Source organism: Cladophialophora bantiana (genome assembly GCF_000835475.1).
Source record: "Cladophialophora bantiana CBS 173.52 unplaced genomic scaffold supercont1.17, whole genome shotgun sequence".
NCBI lineage: Eukaryota > Fungi > Ascomycota > Eurotiomycetes > Chaetothyriales > Herpotrichiellaceae > Cladophialophora > Cladophialophora bantiana.
Window position 1 is genome coordinate 561,386 of NW_015971591.1, and position 14,982 is coordinate 576,367.

The following is a 14,982-nucleotide window of genomic DNA, read 5'->3' on the forward strand; positions in this document are numbered from 1 at the left end:
CCAACAAATCCACTCCTTGCCTCCACTTCCGCTGTGTACGTTCGCTTGCTCTCTCACTCGCCGGCCTTTCCCTGGTCTGCATGACATCCTGCGGCTGTCTTTGGCATCTAGTCAAAGATCTTCTTGAAGAATGAGCTAACTCGATGCTTCTTCTTTTTTTCCTTGGTCGCCGCAGGCGAAGGAGTGCTTGTTGGCGTGGTTTCTGCTTTCTTGGTCGGCGTTTCAGTAACGCTCGTGGGGGCAGCAGGCGTTGCTTCCTCCTTGGATTCCGGTGCTGCTGTCGTAGGTGCTTCCGCCTTGGGGGCTTCGGTTGTGGTAGTGGCTTCGGCCGCGGGTGGTGCGGCCGCTTCAGCTTCATTCTTGTTCATCATTTGTACTGCAGGCTCTTCGGCAAGATCCTCGGCACCATCAGAGACTGCAGCAGCTGCAGATTCCGACACTCCAGGAGCTGCGCCTACTGCGTGGGGCGGGGCATATTCAGTGGTGTCCCCTTCTGTCTTCTCTGCTTCAACCGGGTGCTTCGCAGCTTCTATAGGCTCGGCCGTCCCATCGGTGCCGTCAGCCACAGCGGCTGCAGCTGTAGAGGATTCCCCAGGGACGATGCCGCCGTTTGGACCTGCAGTGGGTGACGGTGCCGTCTCCGTAGTGGCGGCTGCAATCGTTGGTGCGGGCTCTCCAGCCTCATCAGTCCCTGGCACTTTCTTCAACAGCTCCTGTTCAACTTCCGCCTTTTCTTTGACCGCTTCAGCAGATGTGGTGGCTTCAGGTTCGATATGTGCCTCCGCGATTGATTCCTTGACCACCTCGGGTACCGTAGATGTGGTTGCTTGCGCACTAGGTTCTATCTCCGTCGCCGGCTTTCTTTCCTCCAAAGGCACTTTCCCAGCCATTTCGGCCGTGGTCGAAGATATTCCAGCTGAGCTGATGAAGGGACCAGCGTCAAGTGACTTTCCGGCATCTGGGCCCATAGGTAGAGAAGACTCGGGAATTAAATTCTCCTTTTTAGCTGCTGCGCCTGCAAGGCCTAGCGTAGAAAGCGCTCCTCCAATGATTGGAATGCCCGAGCCCGCGCTTTCGTAATCTTCTTTTGATGTGGTCACAGCAGATTCAGTGGTGTTTGCAGTGACTTCGCTGGGAGGGGGAACTTTTTCGCCTGCGGGAAGATCGATGGCATTGCCTGCGCCACTGGTGGGCGGCAAGGGACTGACACCGTAAGAGTCCGATTCTTTTGCAGGAGTCTCGGGGAATGTGCCCGGCACACTGCTTCCAGTGGGCGCGTTGTTGAGGTGGGATTCAGAGGCAGGTGTAACTAGACGGGCGGTAAGGTCAGCATTGCGATATTTAGACATCTATCGGCGTGGTCTGGCAGTCAATTTACCTTCAGTTGCCTCTTTCTTTGGTTCCAAGGGCACTTGGCCAGCCATAGCTGCCGTGGTGCTCTCAGGGGCCGCGCTGGACATGGTCACAGCCTCGGGCACCATAGACGGCTTGGGCTTGATGTGCTCGGGGAGGAGCACATTGTTGACGTTTCCACGGCCGTCGTCCTCTTGAGGAGCCTCGGGATCGATGATCCACTGGTCGTTGACGACGAACTTGTAGAAGATTTTCTTGTCGGCCTCTGGCAAATCCACCTCTTTTTCCCAGATGTCGCCGACCTTGTCTAGTTTGACACTCTTTCCCCAGTCATCAAAGGTGCCCGTGACATGGACATCGTTGGCCTCTGGATGGGGCCTAGGAACCGGTGTCAGCGGGCTGTTGGAACTTTACGCCAGGCCACAGGGGGATACAGAGGCGTTGAAAAAATAGCGTCTAGCAATGCGCCTTGACTCACCATTTGAATACGAAGCTTCCCATGACAGGCGATCCGGGCGAATGCGCTGCAAAGACTGAAAAGAATCGACAAGCGGTGAAATCAATATGCAGAAGGTGATAGCTTACGGAGAAGCTTGGGGCGGTCGGGGCTTTGATTGAGTGAGGCGCAGATGGAGGAGGACAGCTGCCAGAAGGGTGTACCGAGTATTTCAGACAAGATTGCAAATGCGAAAATGTGAGGGACGAGACGCAGAACGCAGGCTGCGAACAATCTGGTGATGGAAAAGTAGGCGGCGGGGGATTGCGAAAACGACTAGTTGATATTGGTCCCTGGCACGGAAGTCGGACGGCGAAGGTTGAGCGGCAGACATCACATAATATGATGCAGCGGTGGAGTCTCAGAAGTCTCCTCCTTGCAATGTGTAATGTGTGCCTAGCAGGTAGCAAGCCTGGGAGCCTGGGACTCTGGGAGGCTGGGCGGGCTGGGGCAGCCGACTAGCCTACTTACCTAGGTAGTAGCCTTGATTAGCTGGGACGCCTACAAGACTGGTGGCCCTTGGTGGGGGATTTAATTTGATTGAAGCTCCTCCTGGTGCTCCACGGGGATCCTGGGTGTCACAGCAGGCTACGGCGTTCTCTATCTGAACCACTTGCGCCGTTACAACCGATGCGTGAGCACGTTTATATTCACTCTTTTATCTCAAAAGAATCGCCCTCTGCTTATTTTAAAAGTCCCTCTTGTCCTCTAAGCCATTTATTCACCCTGTTCTAGGAACTTCTCGGCCGCGCGACCCCATCAAAGCCTTTCGTATCGCTCCTAGCCGCCGCACCACTTAAGGCGGCGCTAACTGGGCAGTTTACAACTTGTTTCGCCAGCTAGCTGACACTCAAAATACCTCCTCGCCCGTGTTGTAAATATCCTGCATGGTATGCATTGGCTGCATTGTCTGCAGCAAAAAATATCCTTCCGAGGTTGCTGCCTCAGATCATGACGACCCTTCAACCTTGCCTCAGCACGGCAGATTTGACTACCAAGTAGAGGCCAAAATCCACAGCTCAATCTTGTACCTTGCACATATGGGAGCGGCAGGTGCCAAACAACGCTTTCCATGAGCGCAACATATTGCAGTGTCACTACCAATACACCTGTAAGAGCTAGAGGAATATAAAAGGTATGATAGAGTGACAGGAACGGCTCCCTACCGGCGTGAGTTGCAGACGAGGTTCAAAGTTTGTTCTGTGAAGAATGGTGTGAAATAGGCCAAGAAGGGCACGTGCCTGAATGGTGACAATCAAATTCTTCCCTCATCTCAAATCGACATCCTCAACCACAAGCACAGCATCATGGAGATCCAAGAGAAGACTGGAGTGATTCGGATGAGAAACCTGTCCAAGTTAGAGAAGACGCCACTTGGAGAGATGGAAAAGGGGCTTTTGAAAGCAGATTTCGCTTCTCTTTGAACCGCCAGGCTGATTGAGGCCTTGACTTAGATCTCAATCTAGGAGGGATAGTTTGCTTCATAGTTCCTTGTCCGGCCAATTCAGCGTTCTTTGCATGAATACTTCAACATCTTTTGCATTGACCTTGCGGTTCTGATCGTATACAAACACCTCATCGTTGTCACCACGATGCAGTGCGAAAGCCGGAAGGCGTCTGCCATCCACACCAAGAGGCTCGAGTAAGAAGGACAGACTCTTTGTATCCACAGTTACAAAGTTAACTCTGCCTTTATAGTTGAGAGCAATATGCTTAAGCGATTCGGCGAGGGCCCTTCTCTCTTCATCTATCCCGGCAAGGATAAAAGCAAGGGGTAATCCGGACTGTAGCCTCAATCAGTAGGAACAGGTGAGGATATTGGAAGGGGTATGGAACCTGTGTGTATTTTATGTAAGACTTCAGGTCCAATCTGCCGATGAGTGGCGTTGAGGCCATTTCTGCGAATTTGAGAATAGGTTCGATTTGAACCTTGCCCTGGTACACCGGCTTGACTTCGTCGAGGGAATTCAAGACGACTATAAAGGGTAGTTTGGCGCCTTCTTCTTCAGCCAGAGTTAAGTCGTGGGTGGTCGTGACGAAAAGCTTGCCGTGAAGTTTTTCAGCGACCTGGGTTATCACGGTCGACGACTGGGAAGTGTCATCTTCAGATTCCGTGAACAGGAGCAGCGGGATGTCCAACGACTTTAATGTGTCCAAAATCTGCCTATTAGAACGGGAAACCGGTGGCAGAATAGTCTTGAGAACTTCGGTAGTAATGCTGAAGAAGGTCAATGGTTGTGAAGTCGACGTAGTCAAAGCAAACACTCACGAAGAAGCCCGGAACTTGCCTCGATATCGAATCTGTTTCGGGCCGTGAAAGAGTCGAACAGTAGGATAGGAAGTTATTCTATAAGAAGAACAAGCATCCGATTCCACCTCGCAATTGATCAGTAGTAATTTGGCGGACGGCCATGGTCGCAAGGCCTCAAGGACTAGCTCCAATTCAGGGCGCAGAATTTCGCATTGCTCGCTGGACACTGATCAATCAAGGGATCAAACCAAATTGGTTCTTGTATAACTTACTACCAGGGCTGTGTCGAGAAAGTGTCAGACGCATCAAGCAGGATCAAAACTCCGCCGGAAAAGGAAGCAACATACCAGACAAACTAAGAATTCCAAGACATTATCAGTGAAAGGAGACACATAGAAAGGGGTCATTACTTACAGACACCAATAACAATGTTGTTTTTGCTCAAGGATGCTGATACAAGGGCATTTAGGGTTTGGGCATCGGAGTAGTTGAGCTCAGCCTTGCACATATTGATGAGGTAGAGGACTGCTACCCATATTCGGAAGAGCATCTTGGTATCCATCTCGCGTCGGGTAGTCAAGGCTTGAACGTGTATAATGCCTCGCGATGCAATACCCTCACTCTTTAGGAGTTGAGACGTTCCCTCGCCGAATGAAAACAGCAGACAGAAAAACAGCCAGTCGGCGCCTTTACCGGGGCCACGATGGTATCTAGTAAGCTGCGCATCATCAACCCCCACCGAATCTAAGAGTGTTGTGCCCTGCCTTTCAACTTCACTGAGATGCTGCTCAGAGCTGTCACCAGGCTCTCGAGTTCGTCTTTCTGATGTGTGAACATGACTCCGGCTGGGAAGCTTTCTCTTACCCTGATACCTCTCCTTGCAATCATTCTCGGCGTCGGCCACTGGTATTTCGATTGGAAGTTTATGCCTCTCTGGAGAGGTAATAATTCTGCCTTTGATAATGGGCCGACAACATTCCTGCTATCAGAAGATCCCTTGGTGGTGTATATAAAAAACTTTATCACTCCGCAAGAAGCGTCTCATCTGGTCCAGCTGGCGTAGGTGCACATCTCCCCCTCTGTAGGCCACTTGAAGTCCCTAAGGGCTAGGACTCTAAGAACTTTTGTTTGATAGCGAACCGCGCTTCAACCCCTCGGTCCTCTGGACTGATGAAGGCAAAGTCCATCGAGACTCGGCCTACCGATCCTCCACGACAGCCAAGCTGCCTAAGGACGACATCATCAGAGAAATCGAGGACCGCGCTCGCGCATTTCCTTTTTACAAAGCTGTTGGCGAGTTCCAGCCTCTGGTTGTGCAGAACTACGGCATTGCGGGGCAGTATCGAGACCATTACGACTGGTACGGCGACGCTGATGCCGTGGGCGGCAACGTGGCATCGACCTTCTTCGTGTACATCCATGCAAACTGCACCGGCGGAGGCACAAACTTCCCACGATTGAGGCCACCGCCAGAGGAGGAAGAGTGGTGGTGCGAGTTTGTCGATTGTGATCGGCCTATCGATGATGGTGTCACTTTCAAGCCGATCCAAGGGAATGCGGTGTATTGGGATAACCTGGGCGCAGACGGGCAGGGCAATCTGCAGACCTTGCACGCTGGAATGCCTGTGACCTCAGGGAATAAGATGGGGCTGAATATGTGGACCTGGCAGTCAGTCTAAGGAGTTCAGGGAGGTTGAATGAGGTTGCCGTTGTTGCGCCATTCATTTGAATATAGCAAAAGAATGGACTTTGGCACAGCAGGCAAATGCTGCGACTGGATCCGGTGGTAAAAGTCAACAGTGCTACCGCCTGAAGAAGTGCAACAGCATAGCCGCCCTATATAGACCTAGGTAAAGCGTCGCTGCCTGTGATCAAACCGGGTAACTTGGACAGGAGTCATGCCATGAGAGGATCTTGGAAGGATAGAAGTCCTGTCGATCGAGCTTGGAGAAGGGGGAGAATCAACGTCTGGATGGATGGTGAAGGTGTACGAGGACTGAGGACGAAGTACTTTGTTTGAAAGCGGCAAAGGGTCCTCCTCCACAGTGCAGCCCCGACCCCGCTCAAGCCCAGTGTCGCAGTTGTTTCTTCGTTTCACCGACCACTGCTTCTACCAGTATTTTTGTCTAGTTCGAAACGATTAGAGGTCATCGCGATGCGTTTGGTCAAGCAGAACATCAATAATGACGGTAGCGGGAATGTCACATTGTGTCCCGAAGAACCTGAAGACATGGTACTTTCTTCATGCCCTCTCCTCTCCCCGTCGCACTCATTCTGAGATTTCCATTAGTGGCATGCTTACAACCTCATTCGACCTACAGACCTCCTCACTGCCTCTGCCGTCCGTCGAGTAACCACCGAGTCGGCGTCTACGGGCTCTACCTCGTCTCAGCGAGTACACACGAATCTCACGATACGGGTGAAAACCTTGGATTTCGACCCGCAGGCTGGACAACTGCATGTTTCAGGCCAGATTGCCCGGGAGAACAGGTACACAAAGATAGGGCAATTCCACACTCTCGACCTAGAGTTGCAACGCAATTTCACTCTCGAAAAGGTCATCGAAGGCGACGATGGTTCGGGGGGCTGGGATAGCGTCTCGCGCGCACAACTGGAAGAGGCTATAGACCCTACAAGGGGCACCGAAGCAGTTGCAGTCGTCATGCAGGAAGGCCTGGCCAACATTTGCTTCATCACACAATTCCAGACGGTGTTGAGGCAGAGAGTTGAAGTCTCGGTCCCGCGGAAGCGGACAGGAGCTGGAAGATCCGCCGACCACGACAAAGGCTTAACCAAATTCTACAGTACCGTGCTGGACACGCTGCTGAGACAGCTTCAAGGACTGATGGAGCACAAAGACAGCAGCATGAGTTTCCCAATCTTGCTCGCGAGTCCCGGATTCACTGCTGCGGGCTTTCTGAAACAAGTCAGCGAAACCGCAGTGACGAAAGGTGACAAAATGCTACAAGACTTGGTGAAGCGGAACGCCTTCGTTGTCGTCCACAGTAGCTCTGGCCACCTTCACAGTCTCAACGAGGTCCTCAAAAGCCCAGAGGTGCTGGTGAGATTGAAGGATACAAAATATGCTCGCGAGACTGCATTGATGGATGAGTTCTATGCTCTCCTACGCAAGGACGATGGGCGGGCATGGTATGGGCCGACAGAGGTCGAGACATGCGTGGAAAAAGGGGCAGTTGGCCGCGGCGGAGGAGTGCTTTTGATCAGCAACGCCTTGTTTCGAAGCCAGGATGTGGCCACGAGACGAAGATGGGTTAGACTTGTCGATCGTGTGAGAGAGGTGGAGGGCGGAGAGGTCAGAGTCCTCAGTAGCGACCATGAGAGCGGGAGACGCCTGGAGGGGCTGGGAGGCATTGCCGCCATCCTGACATTCCCTGTTGAAGACATAGAATCGGAGGACGAGGGCTCTGAACAGCCCGAGCGTGGTAGTGAAGCATCATGAACATCATGACAATGCGGTGCTGGATCAGGCACGCAACCAAACGGGATCCTTCAGCCTCATGAAAATGCCGGAGAAGGTTAACCGGCTCGCTAGGATGTGTATGCGGAAATCTTCCGTCATGTCCGTCATGCCCTAAAGTGACGTGCATCTCGTCTATTTGTTTAGCCCAAGCCATCGCGTCAACATCCCAGGATCCTTGTTTGTTTCGTGGACTGCGTCTTTCGCTCAACACGCGTCCCTCCCACTCCACCCTTACCCTCAAGATGCCGCGGCCCGCGAAGCCTCCTATGACCCTGAAGGAGGCCAAGCGGGCTTATAAGAAAGAGGGGATCGGAGGGCCCCGATACACTGCGTCGCAAATGGCACGCGCAGACAAATTGGACGCCCGAGAAGAGAAGCGAAAGAAAGAGTTGGAGAAGGAGAGACAACGGACTGAGAACAAGCGCAAGCGGGAAGAGAAGCTTGAGAGAGATCGTGTCGTCAGACAGAAGATGGTAGAGGAAGGCAGAATCAGTATTGAGGACACTTGGGGAAAGGTGACGGCGAGTCAACCGAGATTGAATAAGTTTTTTGGACGGAAGCCGGCCCTCTTGTCAACGAACACCATCAGAGCTGAGCCCGGTTCGAGGAAAGAGGATATGCAGGCAGCCGAGCCCACTACTGAAGATCAAGGAGAGCAAACTTCTCTTGAGTCAAAGCAAGGGCGCCTTTGCATGCACATGGACGAAGATTTCACTGATGGCATAGATAACGAGACTTTTCTCATGCTATGCGCCACACAGGAGTCCTTTCAAGACGATCTACCAACGCAACAGCATTCACCAACGTCAGCCTCGCGCCCTGGCATTCCCTTTCGCGAATCTCCACCTAAGGCACAATCAAAAGGTCTGTCCGAAAGCTTCAACTCCGTGTTCAACGAAATTGAAGACGAAGATCTTATTGCTCTTGCTGAGGTCGTGGAGGCGGAAATGGCGACGCCGAAGCAAACAGCAACAATAGCGTCGGCTCCCAAAAAGACGATTCAGATGGCTCCGCCACCTCTACGGTCCAAGGCTCAGGAAGGACTGCATAAGTCACAAACGGACGCAAAAAATAAAACCCAAAAGCCAGAGTTACCATCGCCGAGGCCAAAAGGAAAGAGAAGGCTCCCATGGGACCTTCCAAGGGATGACTTCATTGATCTCGGCCCATCAACGCAAGCTTTAACGCTGGAGCTGCTAGAGGAGGCGGAAGCGAAGATGAGGAAGTGAACGTACCGACGTTTAGGACTTAATACACGGATGCGGTAATTTCACGAAATGACAAGGCGTCTGGAAGAGGTCAAGTAAGCATGGGTATTCAGGTGGTTGACGGGCAGCTGGATCGACATTGCATAAGACGACGTCGACTTCGCCGCCGCCATCGAAAGGCCACAGTAACAAGCACGACACGACACGACACGACAGCATCGGATTTCTCGAGTTCCATTGGATCAAGGCTGCATTGCGCTGGAGGTGGTTGGTTGGACATTCGTCACGATTAGGTCACTCACTCCGGGTGGTCACTTTGGTGTCTCTCAGGATTTGGATAAAGCATCAGCGCGGATTGGATATGTCACTTGGATGGCCTTGAGTGGCATTTTTGCATATGATACCTGGCACAGAATCAAGAGCTACAGTGGTGCGAACGGTTTGCATTTTTGGACAGCGGGACGGGAAGGAAAAGCAACCATGTAAGCAAGTAAGGAAAGCAGTGCTCGCTGGCCTGTTGAGACGTTCGAGGACAAGGACTAGGCAGAGAACCTCGAGTCCAGAGCATTTCATCTTTCCCTTTTTTTTTTTTTTTATTTCCCGTCCTTTTTCCCTCTTTAGAAGAAATAAAATAAAAGGATACAGCACATCCGTGATCCCAGAAAAATACCCGCTACCCTGTCTTCGAATCCCTTCTCCTTTTTCTTCTAAGTCGTGTCCTCCTATGCAAGAGGGTATGTTACAACATGTAACTTACCACGTCCGCGGGGCATTCAGTATGTGTGTATATATATAGTATCTGAAGCAGTAGTGGGAGTTATACGAGACTTAAGATATCCGTCTCATGTATATTTAATCCGAGTATCTACACTCCTAGTGTAGTGTAGTGTCGTGTCTCACTGATAAGACTTGCAAAAATAAAGCTGCAAGGGGCCCCAAACCCAGAAAAACCTCTTAGGGTTTCCAATACCACCATGATATGGTGCCAGAAACGCCTGCACGCCACTCTAATAACAAGACATCACACCAATCTCGCCCACAGGTGCATTTGGCACAATTACGGATTCCGCCCAGCGAAAAAGAAAAGCAGCTCAGATCTCTGTCTCCTCTTTCTGCCTCCGCATTTCCTCCTGTTCACTCCCATACGCATCCGCCGTTGCCGTAGTCTTGCTCCATCCCCTGATCTTGTGGCCCCAAAGGTAAAAGATTACGGGAATGGGAATCATCACTGCGGCAAGACAGCCCAGTAAGGTGCCCGCCCACTGGATGCCCAAATTGTTAAACATTTGATCCGCGAATAAGGGGAAACCCGCGCCGAAGAATGACCGAAGCAGAGAATTGGCGGCAATGGCTGAGGCGGCGAACATCAAATAGGTGTCGATGATGTAGTTGAAGCACTGCAAGAAGATACAAAGAATGCCGAATCCAGTCACCACGCCCGAAGCGGTGGGGGCGAGCCAGTGGATGGATCTGTTCCAGCCTGTCCAGCCGAACCAAAACAGTCCGATCGAGAAGGCAACGGCGCCAACAATGACGGGTGGGAGTCGCCATTCAGGAACCTGAACGCCATGGTTGCGAGCGAGCTTCTTCTTGTAGACGACCTGGTCGACCATGATATAGATACCCCCGCAGAGCTGACCTATGATCAGACCAATGAAGGGCAGGCCGCCGACGCCTTCGTTCATTCCGTGCACACCTTGGAAAACGATGGGATAGGCGCCCAAGAAAAGGTAAATCAGACCGTAGATGAAAGACATGTATAGCGTGATCAGGAAGATGATGGGTTCGGTGAACAGCATCCGGACCGGTCGCATGAAATTCTCGTCAACGAGCTCCAAAAAGTCGACCTCAATCTCCTCTTGTTTGGCGTGGATGGCGAAATTCTTGGTCCCGCGTCGGATGCGGCCCGCCTTGGAGACGAGGATCGCGGGAGCATATGACTCCTGCAGGAACAATGTGAGGAAGGTTGATAGCCAACCCATAATGGAAGCGAAGTACATGGTCCAGCGCCAGCGCAAATGACTGTCTGCGATGAAGCCGCCGACAAACGGCGAGGCGAAGGGCCCACAGAAAACGGCCATGGCGAATGCAGTAATGGCTATGCCGCGTTGGCTGTCGTCGTACATATCGGCGAAGCAGGCAGGAACAATAGCCAGCGGGCCTGCAGCGAAGAAACCACTGAAGAAGCGCGCGATCATGAGCGTCTGGTAGTCCTTGGCGACGGCAGCTGCAACGGCGAAGACGCTGAAGCCGAACATGGAGACGACGAGGGGCAGTTTACGTCCCAGCAATTCAGAACCAGGGCCCCATAGAATGGGACCAAAGGCAAAACCCAGCACGTAAAGGGTGATTCCCAGAACGCCGACTTCGGTCGAGACGTGGAACTCGTGGGAAACTTGGTGGATGGCAGAGGAGAAAATGGCGCTGGAGAAGGAAGCGACGAAGGTGATGAAAGACAAGATTACAGACAATCGAACTCTTGAGGTGTGTCAGTGACTATGCACGCTCAGAGGTTGGGGGACTTTCACATACTTGTACCCGAATGGCCAGTTATGCGGGTGTTCAGGATCGTCGACGCTGTCGAATTCGACAATGTAGTCTTCGGTGTCATCTTTGGGCGGTAGAGGTTTCCCGGCCCCTATTGTTCGCACCGTCGCTGTTGATCGTCGTCTTGCACGGGCTGACGGGCGGCTGCCCACGGTGAGCTGGTGTTGCGTACGCGATCTCGCCATTCTCTCGAGCTCGACAGGGTGGAGTGTATGTTGGGTGGCGTTCTGTTCTTCCCGTTAGCATCCTGGCAGACAGCACTCTTTCGTTCATACCGTATAGGTCTGAGTGACATTGCGGGAAAAGGGTGATGACGGGTCTGACCGTGGCCAGTCTCTCTCGATGTCTGGTCCGTGAGTGGCGATATAAGACAAAGTGTCGGATCGATTATCGTTTGCGTCGACCTCGGCGCGGATGATGTCTCTGCTCACAGGGTCCATTGCTGGCAAGTTCTTTTGGTCGTCGCGGCAAAACTCGAGTCGTGTCTTGTACTTGTGCTTGTGCCTGCCCTCAAGTCGCACTTGAGCCTCTCCCCACCGCCTTGATATACCCAGTACTTGTTCATCCTTCCGCATACTCGGCCAAATGTTGACCTCATCTCTGCGGCCTTTTGAGCCAGATGCGCTTGAGATACGCCTGTGATAATGTTGAAACTCATTGAACAAGGAAGGAAGCTGTTCCAGAGGATTTGTAACGGTTCGTGTTTTCCGTCTTGAGAGCGAATGAGTATTGTGCATCGCTCGCTACGGCCCGCGAGCCGAACGGGTAAACATAGAAGCCTCTCAGAAGCGGAATAAACCTCGTCTCGCGTCCCAAGGCCCCAGCGCGGCTGCACCGTCATCTTCGCACCTTGCCTGAGAGGGCCAACCAGAGCGTCTTCTTGTTCCTTCAGGCATGAAACACGCTCATGGAGAAAGACGTCATTAGGCGCGGCTGCGGAATCGGCTGAGAATTCGGGCAGTGGTGAGGTTCGGTAGCACGACCGAGGCAGAGCGGCATCGTGATGATCGCTGGTTTGAAGGCGAGAGCGTTGTCCAAAGGACCTCGTTCTGTAACTATTGGCCGACGAGGCTTCACACAGTTGACATGGGGGCAAGCCCGAGTCAATAATAGGTAGCAGAGCCCGTCACGGAGTTTGTACCTCAAGAGAGCTCAATAACGTCAAAGTGGCCGCTATATCGAATATAATTAACAGCGTAGAATGAATGACAGAGGGCCACTATTCCTAAAGATAACCAACGTACTTAAATGTGATTGAAGGGCACCTTCAATCTAACGGGGAATCACTTCACCCTAGTCAGACCCTGCTACTTATTTTTGGATGTTATTTGGGCAGTAATGAGAGTAAGGGACGAAGAAGGATGGCTGGTGAGGCCCAGTTGAAGGTGTCGAGGCTGCGGCGCACCAGGCCCTGAAGGTAGGTCACGGGACATCGCTGCCCAACCTCCGTCTTCTGACCCTCCTCGGTGCCCTCCTGCACTCTTCTTTCCACCACAGCTGCGCCCTTGATTACTATTCTCGACGAAACTGCCATTCTTCTGGGAATGTGAATCCCTCGGGCTGGAGGACAACTGGTCCTCTTCTTGACCGGCATACGTACTCGCCTGACGCCGTGTGAGAACGGTCGAACCAACGAGATGTCTATCAAAGCGATATTCTACAGCAAGTTCGATCCTCACGAAGGCGCGCCGCCCCGTCCCTTCTCGTACATGGGTAATCCCAAGTTTTGACGCAGGTCTAGGTCCCAAAATCGTGCATCGAGTGCCTGAGGACTCGATCTTGACGGCGACCGACCCGTCTGCGTCGTCCATTGGCCCGGCCACCACCTCTTCGTCCACAACACCGCTTCTCTCCTTCTCCACCATCTCTCGTTTCGTGATCCCTCGTCAATCGCTCTGTGGGAACCTGATCTCCCTGTCGCCTCCGCCGCTTACGTCGACCACGCCCCCGACGCTTGTCCTGTCGTATCCAATATGTCTGACTTCCCCGCACTACCCGCGCAACGAATTCATCTTCAATTTCGCCCTTGTCCTTGGCGATCCTGCGACGATTGATGTCCCCTCGTATAAGTCCGTGGTGAAGAAACTGGCACACTTGATGCGCAGTCTGGAGGAACAATCGCACTTTTTGAGTGACGACGCCTCGCCCCCGAACTCGGGCAAGATATACAGCCTGTGTGAGATGCTGATGGAAGATCTAAACAATTACTGTGAATGCATGATCCCCATTGATGAATTGAATACATTGAATATCAAATTGTTTCCCACGCTGCCAAATCCAGCCAGCGTCAAGCCCTGGCACGTTCCCCTGTTTACCGTTCGAATCGAGACAATGGTGGATGAGAACTGGGACCTGACCATGCTACGAATCATCCCCTTCATCAACGGAGTGAATAGCGTCAAAAGGATTGCAGTTCTTGCAGATGCAGACCTCAAGCTCACAAAGAAGTGCGTCAAACACTTGCTGTACTATGGCTGTATCTTGTTGCTTGATATCTTCAGCTTCAATGCAATTTACGCCCCGACCGCCGAATTCGCCAATATGATCGCCAAGGACACCGAAATGCAGAAGGAATGTGCCAGGTACGTCAACACAGCATTCGCACCTGGTGCGCAGGAGGAAGCCGTCATTGACGGCGCTCCTGAACGACGAACAAGCGGCTTGACAAATGCGACCCTTCAAGATGAAGAAATATGGCCGTTGACGGGTAAAGGTGATCCCGTCGATGGTGTCGGGATTGTCCAGCTTTTCGCCAATCTGCGACAGGGTCTTACCGTACGAGAATGGTACACTCAAAATGCAAATATGCTCGCGAACATCGATATGCGGCGGTTTGTGACGTTTGGAGTCATCAAGGGATTCCTCTACCGGGTCCACCGATATGCCATTCGCACACAGAAAGAGACCTTTTCGCATGGTCCTGCTGAAGGAGAACTCCTCCAGCATCTGAATTTGACGCGCAGCATGTCCAGTGAACGACATCTCACCGAAGAGTCTTCGCCGCGGAGTAAACACAAGCAGAAGCACTCGAGGGGTGTTGGGAAAACTCATGCGGATGATCAGACTCTAAATGCCCGCATAGTGGAATTTCTTGATGGCACCCACTGTTTCGACGAGATTTGTACGGAGCTGGGAATAAGCGAGAAAGATCTCATGGAGAGATTGAAGAGTCGAGCAATGGGTGAGGTCACTATTATTTGCAGGTGAAGGACCTCTCGTCTATGTGACATTCTGAATTGTGCTTTGTCCTTTACGGCAGGCTCCGTGAGTATTATGGCGACCAAACAAGAGCACTGTTTCAGATGGCAATCCTGGAGGCTGATTCTGGCCTTCAGAGATGATTCTTCTTGGACCAGCCAACCTGAGAAAGCTTCATTCGATGCCAGCTTCCCCGAACGCCGCTTCAAACAAGCTCTATATCGACGGAATAGTTCTTCAAGTATTCCAGTCGATCTACTAGCGAGTTCTTTGTTAAACATCTTGCTGACTCGTCCTCTCATTGACTTGCTTCGGCGATTCGGGTTATTATTTATCCCGCTAGCACCTGCTCGGTAGCGCTTACGGAGCTCCATCACTCAATACGCGGCAATCAGCAGGCAGCTCGATCCCTAAAAGGACTACATGAAAGGAGACAGTGCAGCAGGGT

The 14,982-nt window shown here is 52.2% G+C and overlaps 7 protein-coding genes across 7 annotated transcripts; 4 read left to right on the forward strand and 3 right to left on the reverse strand.

Moving 5' to 3' along the window:
* Positions 1–107: 107 nt before the first annotated feature.
* Positions 108–1,854, reverse strand: Z519_10161 (uncharacterized protein; the record flags this gene model as incomplete). The annotated part of the gene is made up of 3 exons (XM_016767879.1): positions 108–1,309; positions 1,379–1,731; positions 1,832–1,854. The coding sequence occupies 3 exons, from the start codon at positions 1,852–1,854 to the stop codon at positions 108–110; spliced, it is 1,578 nt and encodes a 525-aa protein (XP_016615977.1).
* Positions 1,855–3,330: 1,476 nt separating this feature from the next.
* Z519_10162 (uncharacterized protein) lies at positions 3,331–4,662 on the reverse strand (the record flags this gene model as incomplete). The annotated part of the gene is made up of 6 exons (XM_016767880.1): positions 3,331–3,633; positions 3,686–4,067; positions 4,119–4,319; positions 4,373–4,380; positions 4,448–4,455; positions 4,515–4,662. The coding sequence occupies 6 exons, from the start codon at positions 4,660–4,662 to the stop codon at positions 3,331–3,333; spliced, it is 1,050 nt and encodes a 349-aa protein (XP_016615978.1).
* Positions 4,663–4,935: 273 nt separating this feature from the next.
* Z519_10163 (uncharacterized protein) lies at positions 4,936–5,779 on the forward strand (the record flags this gene model as incomplete). Its single annotated transcript, XM_016767881.1, has 2 exons — positions 4,936–5,159; positions 5,236–5,779. The coding sequence occupies 2 exons, from the start codon at positions 4,936–4,938 to the stop codon at positions 5,777–5,779; spliced, it is 768 nt and encodes a 255-aa protein (XP_016615979.1).
* A 476-nt stretch (positions 5,780–6,255) lies between these two features.
* On the forward strand, positions 6,256–7,560 carry Z519_10164 (mRNA surveillance protein pelota; the record flags this gene model as incomplete). Its single annotated transcript, XM_016767882.1, has 2 exons — positions 6,256–6,333; positions 6,391–7,560. The coding sequence occupies 2 exons, from the start codon at positions 6,256–6,258 to the stop codon at positions 7,558–7,560; spliced, it is 1,248 nt and encodes a 415-aa protein (XP_016615980.1).
* Positions 7,561–7,823: 263 nt separating this feature from the next.
* On the forward strand, positions 7,824–8,810 carry Z519_10165 (uncharacterized protein; the record flags this gene model as incomplete). Its single annotated transcript, XM_016767883.1, has 1 exon — positions 7,824–8,810. The coding sequence occupies one exon, from the start codon at positions 7,824–7,826 to the stop codon at positions 8,808–8,810; it is 987 nt and encodes a 328-aa protein (XP_016615981.1).
* A 1,070-nt stretch (positions 8,811–9,880) lies between these two features.
* Positions 9,881–11,776, reverse strand: Z519_10166 (uncharacterized protein; the record flags this gene model as incomplete). The annotated part of the gene is made up of 3 exons (XM_016767884.1): positions 9,881–11,267; positions 11,322–11,563; positions 11,612–11,776. 3 exons carry the CDS (start codon positions 11,774–11,776, stop codon positions 9,881–9,883), a joined length of 1,794 nt encoding a protein of 597 aa, XP_016615982.1.
* Positions 11,777–12,973: 1,197 nt separating this feature from the next.
* On the forward strand, positions 12,974–14,543 carry Z519_10167 (uncharacterized protein; the record flags this gene model as incomplete). The annotated part of the gene is made up of 2 exons (XM_016767885.1): positions 12,974–13,049; positions 13,072–14,543. 2 exons carry the CDS (start codon positions 12,974–12,976, stop codon positions 14,541–14,543), a joined length of 1,548 nt encoding a protein of 515 aa, XP_016615983.1.
* Between the last annotated feature and the right edge of the window lie 439 nt (positions 14,544–14,982).